This window comes from Ambystoma mexicanum, chromosome 7q (genome assembly GCF_040938575.1).
Source record: "Ambystoma mexicanum isolate Mex_15411 chromosome 7q, UKY_AmexF1_1, whole genome shotgun sequence".
Lineage (NCBI taxonomy): Eukaryota > Metazoa > Chordata > Amphibia > Caudata > Ambystomatidae > Ambystoma > Ambystoma mexicanum.
In genome coordinates this window covers 1,130,434,419-1,130,450,819 of record NC_090941.1, presented here as the reverse complement: position 1 = coordinate 1,130,450,819, position 16,401 = coordinate 1,130,434,419, and the positions used below count along the sequence as shown (strand labels likewise).

The window sequence follows — 16,401 nt, the reverse complement described above, 5'->3', positions numbered from 1 at the left end:
ATTTTCTAAATAAACTAAATGGTGGGGTGTTCTGAGGACGGAGTATGTGTCTGTTGTTCGCAAGCAAGCTAAAATTGAGCTAAGAACACTCGCGGTGTCCTTAAATGTTCGTACATACACAAAATGGGGGTGTCCTGAGGACGCTGTCCGTATTGTACTCTGGCAAGTTGAATGTGTTCTAAGAACACTTGCGGTGTCCCGAAATGTTTGCAATTAAACAAAATGGGGGTGTTCTGAGAACGCTGTTCGTATTGTTCGTTGTCAGGTTGAAAGTTTTCTAAGAATCCTCCTTATGTCCGCTGATTTTACAATCTCCTATGGGCTTTAAACGACTTTTTGTCCACTAAACAAATGATAAATCAGGCTGCTGTGCACCCACATTATGTGATAATCCTATCACTTGCCCCATCGACCTGGCTGACCTGCTTTTGCGACACTAAATCATATATCTCACCCCTAAGCCTGACATTATCAAAACATTCATATTCACCACCTCTCTCCGTGACGTTACAGGGTGCGTAGTCAAACGCGCCCAGTCATCTCCAGTCCTACGCGACTTTACACAGAACCCGGAAAACAACACACATCATCTCACAACACAGCGCGCCACAATTCGGAATATGAAACTGTGATTTAAAAGCAAACAGCAAGATTCTACATTTCGTAAAGTACATTTATTTGACATCAAATGTTTAGAGAATATTCAGCGATTTGCATTTGTCTTTGCTGTCGATCCGCAAAAGTTCATCTTGAGCCATGCGCTGTTCCTTTGCGGTACAGAGGGTGTTAAATCATCTCACAACACAGTGCGCCACAATTCGGAATATGAAACTGTGGTTTAAAAGCAAACAGCAAGATTGTACATTTGGTAAAGTACATTTATTTCACATCAAATGTTTAGAGAATATTCAGCGATTTGCATTTGTCTTTGCTGTCGATCTGCAAAAGTTCATCTTGAGTCACGCGCTGTTCCTATGTGGTACACAGGCTGTTGGTTTATGATAAAAGAAGCAAATGGTCGCACTGATAATCGGAAGGCTGCTCCAACAACAAGGCATTAGACCACCATAATGGTTGGTATGTTGCTTCTAGCCGCTAGTACCGCGTAAGGGCATATTGGTCCTTGGCGATTGTCCCATAAAATGGTGAGGGTCATGAAGTTGCTTACATGGAGCTGCACCTGGCAGTTAAAAAAACCATTGGCTGGGGTCTGAAAATCGTGGCATTGACAGTAGTGAAGAATGTACCTGTTTTAAAAAACATAAATTAGTGTCACCAGCCGATCTTCATTAAAAATATTCATTTTATTTATTAGGACGTGAAACTATTTGCTAGCAAGGATAGTGCAACGGAGTATGTTAACTTATTCCCATTAACCCACCCTCTCTCCTCTGCCTTTTTCAGATCCCTTTAAGCAACAGGGGACCACTTCGGCGGTGATAGTGTGCGGTACAAAACAATATGCCACATTGAACGAACAAGTACAACTTAACCGGGCTTTAACGCCATGCTATTGTTATTATATTCCAGTATAAAATAATCTAAAGGGTTACTTACATTGTATTGGCATTTTCCATTGTCTACGCGTAATGCAGTCCCAAAATACAACTCAGTCTGTGCCAATGATCTTTCTCATAGTGATATAATATATAAAAGTGGTTTCGTTTCAGAAATTTCATCCTTATCGTGTCTTACGTTTTTGCAACCCTCCTTCTAAAGAAGTCTTTTAGCACAAACCCTGTCTGTCAAGTATAAAAAACAATAGAACTTATAGTGCGAGTCGTGGGCCACTTCGGCACGTGAGCAAAAAATGGAAGCAGCTGACCTTCACTGTGAGCGACCTTAAATTCTTACTTTGCAACATTCTGTGTAAAGCCATCTCTGAGAAATTGCTTTTTACACTCCATCTTTGTATATTGTCTGCGTGCTAATAAAACAAGTTTGTTAAAGGGAGTTTATGGTGAAGTTGCGCTACTAAAAACCTATGAAATTCAGTAAAAAAACATTGTTAACGGGACATTATGGTTAAGTTGCGCTACTAAAAACCTATGAAATTCAGTGAAAAACCTTTGTTAAAGGGACGTTATGGTTCCAAGTAAAACCGAAAAACCCCTGAAATTCGCCAGTTATGGTAAGCTAAGCAACCATAACTCGCGCCACCACCGTGCACTGCACGGCATCAAAGATGACATCACAAATGTCATTGATGACATCACTGATGACATCACATGTCTATGTACTTTTCATGAAATATGTGTACAAGGGATTCTTATTATAATGTTGCGAAAAAAGTGTCAAGGATCATTGCAATAAATATCATACCCTAATTAGTGCTTTGAACGATGCATTGATATAATAGCATTCTATTATGGGGTTCTATCTAGTATACTAAGCTACTAATGCAGAAACATAGCATTGTGTGCAGCGTACAAGATGAAGGTATAATATTCGTAATGTTAATATGTTGAATAATTAAATGATAATTGTTTTCTTAATAGATTTTTGTGTACTGTGAAATATGTAATAAGTAGCTAATAAAACCCATGAATTACATAATTGCATTGCTATAGACAAAACACAAAGAGACAGGAACACATACCAATATACATATAAATAGGGTAAATAGCAGCTTTGAAACAGAGCAATCATTTATTTGCATGAAAATAATGCTGGTGTCAGGGGAATCGTGCTCAATGGCAAATTTATAAAACAAATACTGGACTCATTTCCACCAAATAAACAAAATGTAAAGGAAATCTATTGAGGGGTGTACAAGTGCCCTTGATCATCGATGCAAAAAGTAATAAACAACCCTTTTTTACGCTTCATAACTCTTAAACCATTGAAGGAATTTCCAGTATTCAAAACCTGAAAACATATTTGGAAAATGTCAGTTTATTCAATATAATGGATTGAATGGTTGTATGTTATATCTTTCAATCCCTTGTTCTACTTCTGTCTCCCTCAGGTTCCTCGCTCTGCCTGCAGTGACTCCTGTCTTCCTGGGTACAGAAAGGTTGGTAGGGAGGCGGAACCTGCCTGCTGCTATGACTGTGTGCCCTGTTCACAAGGGGAGATCAGCAATGTCACAGGTGGGATTACCTCTATGATTGATGCCACATATATTCAAATAGTCATATGCAATAAACCAGGCCCCACCATAATCAGCAGCAGACTCTATGCTGTCAATCGCTGGTCATGTTTGGTGACTTGGATTCTGATTACTTCTGATGAAGGGACAACAAGTGGAATTATTATTGTAGATGTTTTGTGAACCACATCAATTGTGATGACTGGAGTTTAGCCGAGAGGAAGGCTGGGTCATTGTGAATAATCCCCTGAGGCTGGAACTCGAGTAGGCTATGAAGAAGCTGTTGATGAACTCCATTAGTAATTAGATACATTTAAATGATTCCCTAGCCCTAGTTGCAAAGCCATTTGCCACTGGGCACACTTTGTAGCAGTAGCACATGACTTTGCATATTCAGCATGCCGGATAATAATTAAAAGTGGTCAACATCTATTGGCTTTGTTGCACAGATTTCTGTACTTTGCACATTTTACAAGTCATATGATTGGTCTTTGTGTTGTTTGCACTGTCTTGTCTTATTTGGTATTTGTGTTGCTAGGGAGGATGATTGCATGCATTGTGATATGTTCTATAGTATATGTTTCATTTTATATTACTACCAGTTGAACTCCCTGTATTCGTCCTGGGATTTCAATTCTCAGATTTTTTAAACCTTTGATCAGTAAGTCTCACTTCAGTTTCTTCAGCAGTTTCATTGCTTTGCTTTTGATCAGCACAAATTCTCAGATCAGTAAGTGTCACATGAGTTTCTTCAGCAGTTTCTTTCCTTCGTTGTTCAGCTGCACTAATTCTCTTCACAGCAAGCTGTGCTTCAGTTTCTTCAGCAGTTCTGTTGCTAGGTTTTTTGGCAGCACAAATTATCTGATCAGGAATTCTTGCTTCAGGTTCTTCGGCACGTTCATTGCTCTGTATGAAAGTATGTTGAATTCTATCAGCTTCATGGTCTTGAGATCTTCCTTCTTCAGAATGCTGATCATGTTTCAGCTTTGATGCGCGATGATGAGCACTTCCTTCAAATGACCTCTCGAGGGCAGTGTAACACCACAAAATGTAATGCTGAAAAACAAAGCTGAAAAACCAAAATAATTAATTATCTCTGAACTGGATGACCTAACAAGCCAGAAATAGTTGCATTCATGCAAAATTCATGACACCAGACCTCACCGTTTTGAGGAGTTACATCCCCAAGAATGCCACATGCAAACCAACAAACAAACACAACTTTGTTTTATATATATAGATGTATTGGTTAAAAATGAATTGTCTCTATATTCCATCACGGGCCAAGTCTACTGGGGAGTTTTGCAGTGGGCACCATGTAACTTTGCTTCTTAATCTACTCACTCGGCGACAAATCCATAGGGAGGGAGCTTCTACTGTGATTGACCTATTTTGCCTGGGAGTCCGAGGTCGGCTGATAGGTGCTTGATTGCCAGTACTTGTTAGGCTTGGCAAGCATACATTCTGAAAACAGCACGGAGCACACAAAGTCACGGGCCAAGTCTACTGGGCAGGTTTGCAGAGGGCAGCATGTAACTTTGTTTCGTAATCTACTCACTTGGTGAGGATTCCATCGAGAGAGAGGCTCTGCTGTGATCGACCTATTTTGCCTGGGAGCCCAAGCTCAGCTGATAGGTACTTGAATGCCAGTACTTGTTGGGCTTGGAGTGCATATATTCTGAAAACAGCTCGAAGCGCGCGCAAAGTCACATGCCAAGTCTACTGGGTAGTTTTGCAGTTCTGCAGACTTTGATGGAGTCGAGTTTGACCTGTCCAATGTGGCATCTAATGTTTCCTGGCTAAACGTATGTTATATGTTGATCACCATGGGCAACCAAGTGATTAACAATAAATATGACCTCAGGAGCGGATCAAAATATGGGGCTCTGGCTTTCTCTTTGGAACTGGATGCATCTGCTGCCCTGGTATTTGCTGGCGAGTTGGCGGCTAGAAGTGAGGAATTTGGGGGTCCAGGCTCAGATGTAGCTATGTCCTTGCAGTTAGCTATGCGGTTACCCCTACTATCATCTGCGATTCTTGCCCAAACTACTTTATGTGACCTGGGACTTTCACACAGCGGCCAGAAATGGACTAATAAGGATCCCAACCCATGGAAAGTGGAGGATCCAAGGAGACTCCAAAGTCTATAGCGTCCTTTTTTACAACTATTACGTCAGATTTACAATTGCCATCAACATCGGGGGTGATTATACTTCCAAATCAAAATGGTTTAATTTTAGCTTATAAAGGGGAGTGTGAGAAATGTGCCACTGGCCCCGTTGGTGGAATCTGAGTGAGGCTAGGGGTTGGAAATTAGCCTAATTTCTACCTGATAGCCCTCAAATGTTTTCGGAAGAACCAGAGTCTGACTCCTTTTCCTCAGTTACCTCCTATGCCTCCACTCCGGCTCCAGTCCAACAGTGTCAGCTAACCACAATGATGGAGTAGTTGGACCATACAGTGAATGCACAGAGAGATCCAATACTTGTGGAACTAAATCAAGTACTGAGTTCCATATTAGGCTTATATGAGAACCTAACCCAAGTAACCCAAACACACACAGCACTATTGGACCGGATGTGGGGTAAAGTGCAATTACTAGGGGCTACAAATGCTGATCCTGGAATGGGGGCCAGAGATAAAGCTAACATAGGTGGTACCGATCCCTTACTGGATCCAATGAATCATACTGAGATAATTAATCTGTCCACCCCAGAGATGGGGAAAGTGGACTAAGATAAGGACATTTCTAATCAGGAATAGGCTGTTAGTTTAGTACAATCTAAATGCAAGGAAAAGTCTCAAAAACCTCAGAAGAAAAAAGCACAGAATGAAAAACAACTGAAGAAATCAAACGCTGTTGTGAAATCATTGAGTATTCCTACCACAATTAAACCAATAGCATGATCAGGGCGAGATGAATCCAATATTGATTTACATGTAGGAAAGGGGAGGGGCGAACAAATGTTGATTGAGCCTGCAATCTGGGGAGAGGGAAGGTAGTGGGAGGGGAAAAATGATTTGAAGGATTGTTCTGCACAAACGGCTGTATATCCTCTACGGGTGCTCCCAGAAGAAGATGAAAAGAGAATGGGGAGGCCAGTGAAAAGAGCCTCTAGGGACAAGCTGGGTTATTATCTTGGGGTGGAAGGAGAGACCAATAGTATCCCAATATTGAACATCATGGGGGTGCAGTGGCAAATCTAGGTTCTTCATACAGGAAGGGAGAGTGAAGCGGGATGAACAGTATTACCCATAGGCAGAGAGGGCCTCTCATGTTAATAATGTTATGTGGGGCCCCTAGGGGGAAAAGGAGGCTATATCGCCTTGGTCTGTGGTTGGCCGGAATGGACTACACAGCGGGGCCAGGAGGGAAAGAGAGAATACATTCACATTTGATCCGTACTGCACCCGAGGGGCTCAAGAACGAATAACACAGGAAAAAGGAGAGTGTAGCCCTAAATACGCCAGGGAGAAAAGACTTACTTTTGAAGTACTCAGGTATGATATCAAAAGAAACATTGTTTTGAACAGGTCAGGAATATTCTGGTTATTATCAGAGATCCATAGTCTTAGGGTAATTAGTTATGATATTGATCGTGTAGAGTTTGGTGTACATAGTAGAACATACTTGGCCCTTGCTACTTTATACTGTGGGGTTTTGGCCTCTTTGTTCATGAGCGAAATTGCATCATTGAACAAAATAGGTATTGATGCCCCAAATAGGGACACAGAAGGAAACTTGTATTTTAGGGGTGGGGAGCATGGCTGGAAGGGCATTCATGGGAGGGAGGGGAATAACCAGGGGGGACTGGTATGTAGAGGCCCCCACCAGGCTTATGACCAGCGGACTTCATCTGTCCTACCAAAATTCCTCTGAACATGCATTCCTGAGGCGCCGTTAAGGACGATAACAATAAACTGAGGATAGTATCCTAGAATAATTGCAGATATGCCCATCTGTTCTCTAATCTGGAGATGGAAGTTTTTCTTCAACAATACCCCATTATCTATATGCAGGAGACATGGCTGATGAAGGCTCCTGTGGTGGGCGGTGTTAGGCAGAATCATCTGCAGTACCCTTTGGGAACACCACACACAATTAAGACTACAAGTGTAAGTACAATTTCACCTTTGGTACAAGCCTGTACTACACAGTAAAGTGGTAGCGATGGCTTAGCAGCCAGACTTATCTCAAGAGTAAGTGAGCAGTACAAGAGGATACACAAAGGACAACAATTACTATGGTTTAAACAAACACTGAGTCAAGGGTTCTGAGTGAAATAATATACATTTATTTACACCATCAGTTATAAAACAGTTCACTATTATAAAGCAGCAGTAAATAACAATCTTAATACACTACAATAACCCCCAATCAATTCTGGACAAGTTAAGCTCAAATAGATGGTTACAAAAGATCTTTTCAGGCCGCTAACAAGGGGGAGTATGGGCGTTACTCATTTTGGTCAAGGACGATTGGGGGCTAGGGATGGAGCCCATATATTTAAATCTGAGGAATATGGTGGCAATTCAGTCATATATTGTGGCTGACCAGATGAAGAGGAGTCTTTTAATGCTGAATATCTACTGGCACAAAGTTGTGTGTGACCTTGAGACCCCGCTGTACGAATTGATGGACTGCATTGCAAATTGGTCTGCCTCTAAAATAAATCATTCAATAGTGGTGGGTGGGGACCTGGATTCTTTTTGTTTTACAGATGTACATGAGTGCACTCGGGCAGGGCAATTCCCTTCCTCGGTCAACAGGAGACAAGGGAAAAGGTGGTTTGAGTGCTTCGAATCTTTGCATCTTTATCGACTAGGTTTATCCCAGGAGACATACCGAGCCGGACCACCTGGCAAAGGGTGGAAAAGAGATATATTTTGGATTATTTGTTTGTGGATGATTTTTTTGTTTAAAATGTATACCCATTTCAATGCTATCCCCTGTGATATGAGTGATCATGGCATGATTGAAGTGGAATTTCAGATAGCAGTGAATAGGACTACTAATCAGCTCCTCCCTGGTAGATTAATTAACCAAGAAGGAAATAGGGTAACGTGGAACCGGCAGAAAATTGCATCAAATAATAAAATACATTTTTACGCTCACCTGGGTTCCACAGGGGCGCCGGACAAAGCTGGACTGCCATGGTCTCCACCAATGTGACTCGTAGTGTAGTGATGAGCGACTGCAGTTGTCCACTTAGTTTCGTCTGTCTGGCATGTAAGAGGACTTTCCTGGAGTGGTAAAAATGGTAAGTTAGCCGACCGCGGTAAAGAGGTTTAACTTCTGTTTTTTCCGTAACCACCTTGTGTTCCCCTTATTATGTCTCACTTTATTGTTAAGAAGGATGGGCTCTCCATCCTGCGTCGGAATGCAGGGGTGCGTAGAAACCAGTTAACTTTCACTGATCCCGTAATTTTATGGCAGAGTTCCTGACAACAATGACTCAGAGGTAAGTCTTTATGCCAATCCAAAGAAGGATGCAATGCTTTAGAGTTCAGGTTGTCTTATAGTTCACTCTTGCACCTTTTCTTTATGTTTCTTCCTCTTGCAGAATGGCCCAAGATGGATGTCTCTTCTCCGAAAGAAATGAGGTAGCGCCAAGGTAAGAGTCCGTTTTTGCACCAAGCACAAGTCTTAGCAAGCAATATTGTTCATTCATGTGATTAATCAATTGTCCTCTCTTTATTTTGCAGGTGAGGCGCTTATCTAGATTGAAGGATGTATGATGGTGACTAGCGAGACCTCGAGCGGGTATTGTTCCCAAGTAAGTATCTCACCTGTTGTCTTTCTTTCCTTTGCAGATGTGGATGCTCCGAGCGGCGATCTCGTCAGAGTGCCTCGCGGGATCATGTGGATGAAAGGAGCATCGGTGAGTATTCCGCGGCGCTGCTGCTGACAGTACAGCGCGGTAACTGGTGTTCCTTTTCTTGCAGGTGCGGCACTCCCAGATGAATGCAATGACAAATGGTAAGGCTCCTGTTCTAATCTGCGTTTCCTTTTCTCCTTTGCAGGTTTGTGTCGTGGAGAACAAAACAGGCGTAGCTGCGGACTGGATGCTGGAGCGACAGGCACGGTGAGCGTTACGCTGCAGGAGTGCAGAATAACACGAAGCGTGTTTTGCTCTCCTGGCGTGGTTTAAATAGCCACCATGAAGTAGTCCCCAGGTAAAGTTGACTTGCAGCGTAACCCAATCAGGGAAGAAAGGTAGGTTGAGATTTATAAGGAAAGGTTTGGCTCGCCTCAAAGGGGAATTGGGCCTATATTGGAAAAAATTGATGAGGATTGGCAAGTCCCAATAAAATATGGGGATATTCTGACTGTTATTAAATCTATCAGTAAATCTAGAGTGCCGGGCCCTTATGGATTGGCGTTTGCTCTATTTAACGATAATCCTTCTTTATGGGCGTCTATCTTGACAATCTTTTTCCAGCATATCATTGAAACCTAGTCCTTCCTGATAGCTGAAGAACCGCGTACGTAATTCCAAAATTTAAAAAAGGGGATAGGACGGAGCCTCTGAATTATAGACCAATCTCCATTTTGGATGTGGACAGCAAGGTTCTGGTGACAGTTGTGTTTAAACATTTAGAAACCTGGTCGCGAGAGGCTGGCCGCATCCAAAAGTGGCAGACGGGGCTCCGCAAGAATTTGAGCACTCACCTGAATGGTCTACTGCTGAGATACGTACAAAGGCAAGCTTTGATGGGAAAATGTACAGCCATTTATGTAGCCAGCTTTGATCTAACAGTTGCATTCGATACAGTGCACAGGAATAAGTTGTGGCAAAAGTTAGCCAACTTGAAAATACCTGGGGAACCTTTGAAGCTCATAATTGCCCATCACGATAAATCCAATATTAGGGTTAGATTGAACAAGCAAGGCGATGCTTCATGTGCTATTACAACATTTTGTTGGCTGAGGCAAGGGTGTATATTGGCATGCTGCTTGTTCAATCTGTATACCTCGGAACGCTGGGGAGGACTTGGACAACAGTGCATTCTCCCAACCAAAGGTAAACCATCAACCCCTCTTCTGGTTGTCTCATGCGGACGACTTTCTGCTGATTGACCAAACCCCCAGAGGAATGCAGACAGTGCTTGATGCTTTCGAAGTATATTGCAAGGACAATTAACTTGTCTGTAACTCCATAAAATGTAAGGTCATCTGATTTACAAGGAAACAATGCTGTTTACCGAAACAGTGGTGGTTGGGTGACCAGCTGCTTGAAACATTTCAGTCGATCGTATATCTGGGGTTTCAAGTTACTGAAAAAAAATCCAGTAGGGAGGCGAGAGCTTTCTGGAAAACAAAGCAAAGGGTCTTGTCAATCAGCTGAAAGAAATGTATGGGGCATACAGTAAATTCTCATTGTTACCCTCCCTTAAATTCTATCAAGGAAAAGTTATTCCTAAGAAATTGTATGGAATTGAAATCCACAACATGTTAATTGTTGATATGCTCCCAGCATTGGAAGCTTTCATTGGAGAAAGATTTTGTCTGTTTCCAATTCTCTGCCGGGGTGCAAATTAGATATGAATTGGGTATTCAAACACTTAGAGAACAGGGTCTATGGAACTTTTAAAACTTGTTCTGGTAAATCTTAGTCACGAAGACCGATTCACTATTTGGTGGTATTCGCATGACTATGGGTCGTGTTGCCCGTTCAGGTTTGAAATACAGTGTGACTCGCTCTTGGCAGAGATCGGTTCTGATCGTGAAGTATTACTGACGAACGCGCCTCAGAACTAGTGATTGGATAGACACATTGGAAAATGCGCATGGTTACACATCTTCATCACATCTGTGTATGGAGCGTAAGAAATCAGGGGTTCTTGCATCTTTTTTATCGATCTATCCGAGTCGTGCTGCTCGATCGGAATTTTCGGTATTTCGGTGGAATCTCTACCACACAAAGGAAGTTCTTTGTAAATATGGGGTGATTTCACATCTAGATCTGACCTGTGGATTGTATAGGGATAATATGTCGAGAGAAACTCGAACATTCTGGTGGAGTGCCCAGCTTTATACCTCTGGCGCAAGAAATGTTTTGAGAAGATGTTCCTGGCAGAGGGGTGGAGTAGTGGGCAGGAGTTCTGGAGGAAACCCATGAATGGAAGTAGAACATCTGATGTAATTGCAGTTGTAGGTTTGAATTTTTAAGATGGTAGACGTGAAGAGAGATTTTAGGTCGAGTTTAATTTTAGAGGAGTGTTTATCAGTTCTGCTCAAAAGTGTATTTTAGTAGCTCATTTGGTAATGTGTTTTTTGTTAAATGATGAACATTAATTCATGTATACTGCAACTGTGTATTGTATTGTAAATATGTATACTGTATGTAATGTAACTGTGTACTTAAGAATATTTGCCCGGTTGCCCACGGGTCTGGCTGTGCTTTACAAATAAACTAAATTACAAAAAAATTACAAAATTAAATCTTAGAAATTTGGATAATTTGATTGAGATTTTTTTTAATCAATTGTATTTAAGTGAATATTTGATGACATGGCGATTGAATGTGTTTAAGATTGAGACATTTTTTTATTTTAAAGATGTGATCTATGTAGTATAAAAAATGATTTGTTAAGGATTGTTTTGCAACCATGTGACAATACATACATCATTTCAAGATTGAATGTATCCATTGAATAATCATATGTTTGTACATTAATAAAGTAGTTTGCAGAAAAAATATTTTGAAAATGTAATAAGCTCACTAAGATATGTTTGACTATGCAGAGGATCACCTGTGTGTCGTTACCCACCTTAATGAAACCTGCCCCTGTACAGTATGGAATGAATGGGAGGAGTAGTAAGTAGGCGTGTAATGGTAAGGAGGATGGTGCAAAGCTCACTGGGGTTCTTTCAGTTCACAAGCACGTGCCCCTACTGTGCCCACTCCAAGGAACCTCAAATGGAAAAGTGTTGGCTTTAACCTTCATTTGTAATATTTACCACACACTAAATTCCTTATAACCCGTCGTGTGATATTTTAGGCTTCCACTGCTCTGCAAACTTGCTACACAGCCATAGGTCTCAGAGTCCAGAAGGAATGATGAAAGGTCGATTTGATCACGCCGGGATTTGAACCTGCCACAGCAGGCTGCTGCACAGATACCAGGGGTGAGCGCTTAGCTCACTGTGCTATCTCATTTGCTGATCACTAATTCTGAAATAATATGCAGGCAGCTTTTTTCAGATCCCTCTTTTGCAGTTTCTTTTAGATGAGTGCTGTTGACCCCCTGGTCTCAATTGTCCATGGTTAGATCTAGGATGGAACGATTTCGATATATTTTCATGTGTAAATGCAACTCAGTGAACTGCCTTGACCAATTCCTACAAGTAGGATCTGGCCACGTTCTTATGTCTGCATTACTTGCCACTGGTCTCTGTACATATGTAATGCAGAGTGCATTGTGTGTAGTGTATGGTGTACAGAGGACATGTACATGACTTTAACAAGCTCACGTTGGGTGCCTTAAATACCTTTACCAAGTCACTTCAATTATCAATAGCAATGTATTCAAATGAAAAAGGACAGGTAAAACAGGACACAAAGGAAGTTGAATGCATTTATTAATTTGTTATGCATTTGTAAGGCACTTATACATCAAGTAAATTGTGTTTGAAAGGAAAGAGAAAAGAGTTTACTTTCTTTCTGAAAGCTAAAATAGAATGGGTCAGTCTAGGGTCAATGGGAAGATTGTTCCACAGCGGTACCAGGTTGGAAGCATTAGAACATTTAGCCTTGGGAAAAGGGCACTGCAGAATGGCCTGACCTCTGCAGATGTGGCTTCCACCTGATGTGTGTAATGCATTAGATAATTAGGAATGCTGCATGCCTCACAAGCCAGACACCAGATCTTAAAGTGTATCCTAGCATCCACTGGAGCCCAGAAAGAATGGGAGAGCCTTGCAGCAGGATGTAAAGAAGGTCCAAGACGACTATTAGGACCAGAGCCTGTACTACGGTGCTAAAGAGCTCTGGGGCGGGGGTGGGGGTGAGGGGGAAATTGGCAGCCTGTTGTGTGATTTCTTGATGATACAGTCCTTCATAGTGTATTGTGAATAATGAACCCTAGAGATCTTGCAGTTTATATAAGTCATCAAAGGAGTATAGCAATACACGCCAGATTGAAAGAGAGGCAATGTATTCCAACTGGCAAAGGGAATACACCCGCTTTCAGAGGTGTTCACTTTAACATTGGTGAGCGATATCCACGCTTCAGTATCTAGTGAACACTGTTCAAGGGTCAAGAAATCATCTTGGGAGGACACTTTCAGAAAGACCCTAGTGTCATTAGAGTATTGGTGAAAACGAATATTGTATTTGTCTATGGTTTCATGCATAGATTATACATAACTGGATAACAAGTTATGATATAGTAGTTCCTAGTCCACCTGGTGCTGGGGAACGAGCGGGAAACAAAAAATAAGGGCAACACAGAGCAAACCTCTAATATATCTTCAAAATGTACAGATATAAAGGTTATTATATGCACGAGTGCCATACGCTGGGGAAAATGCATCAACAAGTAGATCTCACACGCGGCCACAACAGTGGCCAGTATGTGAGAGCTTGAACTCTGCCTGAAGACTGATGGGAAGTCATGGCCTCTGCATCCTGCTCACCATTGGACACTTTGAACAGCACTCTCTCAACACTTTCACTTGCTCACATTCTCTGTTCCTCTGGCGTTAGTTGTCTAATGCCAATTGACTCCAGTTCTTCGTTCGTGTCTTGGGGGTCCTTTCATGTTTGCCGGTCTGGAAAGTAAGTGCCGGTCTTAACGTTTGCTGGCACTAATTTGAGGAAATATGTAGGGCTCTCCACTCAAAGTATTCACTGAGCATGACTGCTCATGAATCATGAAATCGGCTGCTTATTTTTTCTGCTACCACATAGAAACAATTAGAAAATGTTATGTTTTTTTTGTCCAATGTTTCTTAAAAATTGTGCTACAAAATACATCATCCCAGAAATATATTTTAAAACATGTTCGCTTTATCTGGGAACTTAAGCAATAGTTCTGGTGTCATATCTGCAGCTTCAAGGATTAAATTAATGTGGATCTTCCATGATTGTAGAGGTCCTATAGATGATGATATGAATATGTGTTTTAGTGCAGGTAAAATTTTCTGAGAATCGGTTGAAGATATCAAGCACTTTTTATATGCAGAAGTTGCCAAGTGACACTTGCAGCTAATGACCTAAGACCTAATTTGTACCTAATAATAGCAATCGGAGTTCTAAAGGGGATTGATGAAATACTCTTCCAATAAACTCCCTCTAAAATATCCCACCTCGGTGGGTTTGGAGGACATTTTGTGTGTGCTCAGTAAGAGATTATCGGAATCACTTTCTGCTTATAGAATGTCACTGCAGGTTTAAGTGAAAATGTACCATATTTTCGCTGAAGAGCTCTACCTTGAGTGGTTGGAAGTTTCATCTTGATCTTCAGTTCAGTTTTGTATGGTTGATCAGATGGGTGGGTATCAAGATCAACACCAAGGTATCTGTAATGTGAAACTTGAGGAAGTGACATTCTCAAGAAAGAGAAATTAAATGTAAAGCCTGCTTTCGGTAAATCGTGATGAAAAATCAAAATATTGGACTTTGCAGTATTGATGGTCAGATGGTTAGTCTCTGCATAATCGTTAGGGCTATTAACTTCCTTTGAACACCTATTGGAGTTCTATCCAGGATGACTAAGTCATCGGCGTAAAAAGTAACCATGGTATTTCTGTTGATCCTAATTTTGGCGGGAATGACCAAACTGATTCAAAAGCTGTATTTATGTCTCTAATATAAAAATGAACCAGAATTGATTCAAAATGCAGTGTTGTTTTAATCCTGCATAGGTCGGAATTTCTTTTGATAAAAGACCATCAGTAGTAAGCATGACTATAATAACAGAGTTTGAATAAAATTGGTGAATCAAATAAATAATGTGGGGAGGGCATTTAGCATCTAAATATTTTTGCCATAAAATCTCTCGAGATATCGAATCAAACGCTTGTCTAAAATCAATTAGAGCTGTTTAAGCGTGATTGCTTGCTTTTTGATTATCGAGAGAATCTTCAAATGTACTACTGTTCCTAATCCCTTAACAAACCTTGATTGGTGTTTGTCTAGTAATTTATTAGCATTTAACCATTAGAACAGATAGGACCCACTCACAAGGAGGAGGTGTCGCTATTATAGTCAAGACTAAATTACAGCTTAGATCTTGTCCCATCGAAAGTATAGAAGGGTATGAAACATTACTCGTAAAATTTCCCATAAATGCTAAAACTACTATTAATTTAATAGTAATTTATAGAGCACCTAGCCCTAACAACCACCCAGAGACTGAAATTCCGTTGCTATTAGCTCCACTAATAAAACCTAGCTCGAAATACATCATCCTGGGTGACCTCAACCTAGGTTTCAATGATAGCCAAGATGCCAAAGCAGAATCACTTCATTCCGCCCTGAATGACATGGGTTTCAGCCAACTAGTTAATGCACCCACACATATCAAAGGCAGGACCCTTGACTGGATCCTCTCCCTTAATACACCCATAACCATTCAGGCCATCTCCCCTCTCACTTGGTCCGATCACCATAATATTGTATTTACTATCAATCCCTCCGAACCCATACAAAAGAAACCTAAAACCATGATTACCTATGAAACTAGAAACGCCCGCAAACTCACGCCAGAAAACCTCACGCCTCCTCTTTCAAAAATCCTAGATTCCACCTCAATCACTAGTGACAACCCCTGTCTCCTAGCTGACATATATCACAAGTGCCTCACTGAAACCATTAATGCCATAGCACCGCTCACCACCAAGGCAAAACGCTCAGACAAGCGATCTAGCTTCTGGTTCAATGAGGACCTTATCGCCCTCAGAAGAACCAAACGCGCGCGTGAACATACCTACAGAAAGCATCCTACTGCAGAGGCAGAAAAAGCCTACCAAGAAATAAACAAAACCTATAAAACAGCTACTATTACTTATAAATCTAATGCGTACAATAATAGGATCAACAATGCCACCTCAGACACCAAGGAATTATTTGCCATTTTAAAAGAATTGGAAAACCCCACCCCAGCCATAAACCCAACTATCCCCAGCAAGGAATGGTGCACCACTATTCAAGACGCACTAACAGCCAAAATTGAACTACTCCAAATAAAAATCACATGTAAAAAACAATCACTAGCCTATAAACCTGCCCTCCTTAATCTAAATCGACCACACCAGGAATTCACCAGCTCCCCATTCCAGTTCACACCAGTATCCCAAAACG

General features: G+C 41.3%; 1 protein-coding gene across 1 annotated transcript in view; it reads left to right on the top strand.

Annotated features, from left to right (window-relative positions):
* LOC138528225 (extracellular calcium-sensing receptor-like) overlaps positions 1 to 16,401 on the top strand; it is a 194,234-nt gene that overhangs the window by 158,720 nt on the left and 19,113 nt on the right. Inside the window, exon 5 of the mRNA XM_069639682.1 lies at positions 2,969 to 3,092. Within this exon, the coding sequence (XP_069495783.1) occupies positions 2,969 to 3,092 (124 nt within the window). The remainder of the gene's footprint in view (positions 1 to 2,968; positions 3,093 to 16,401) is intronic.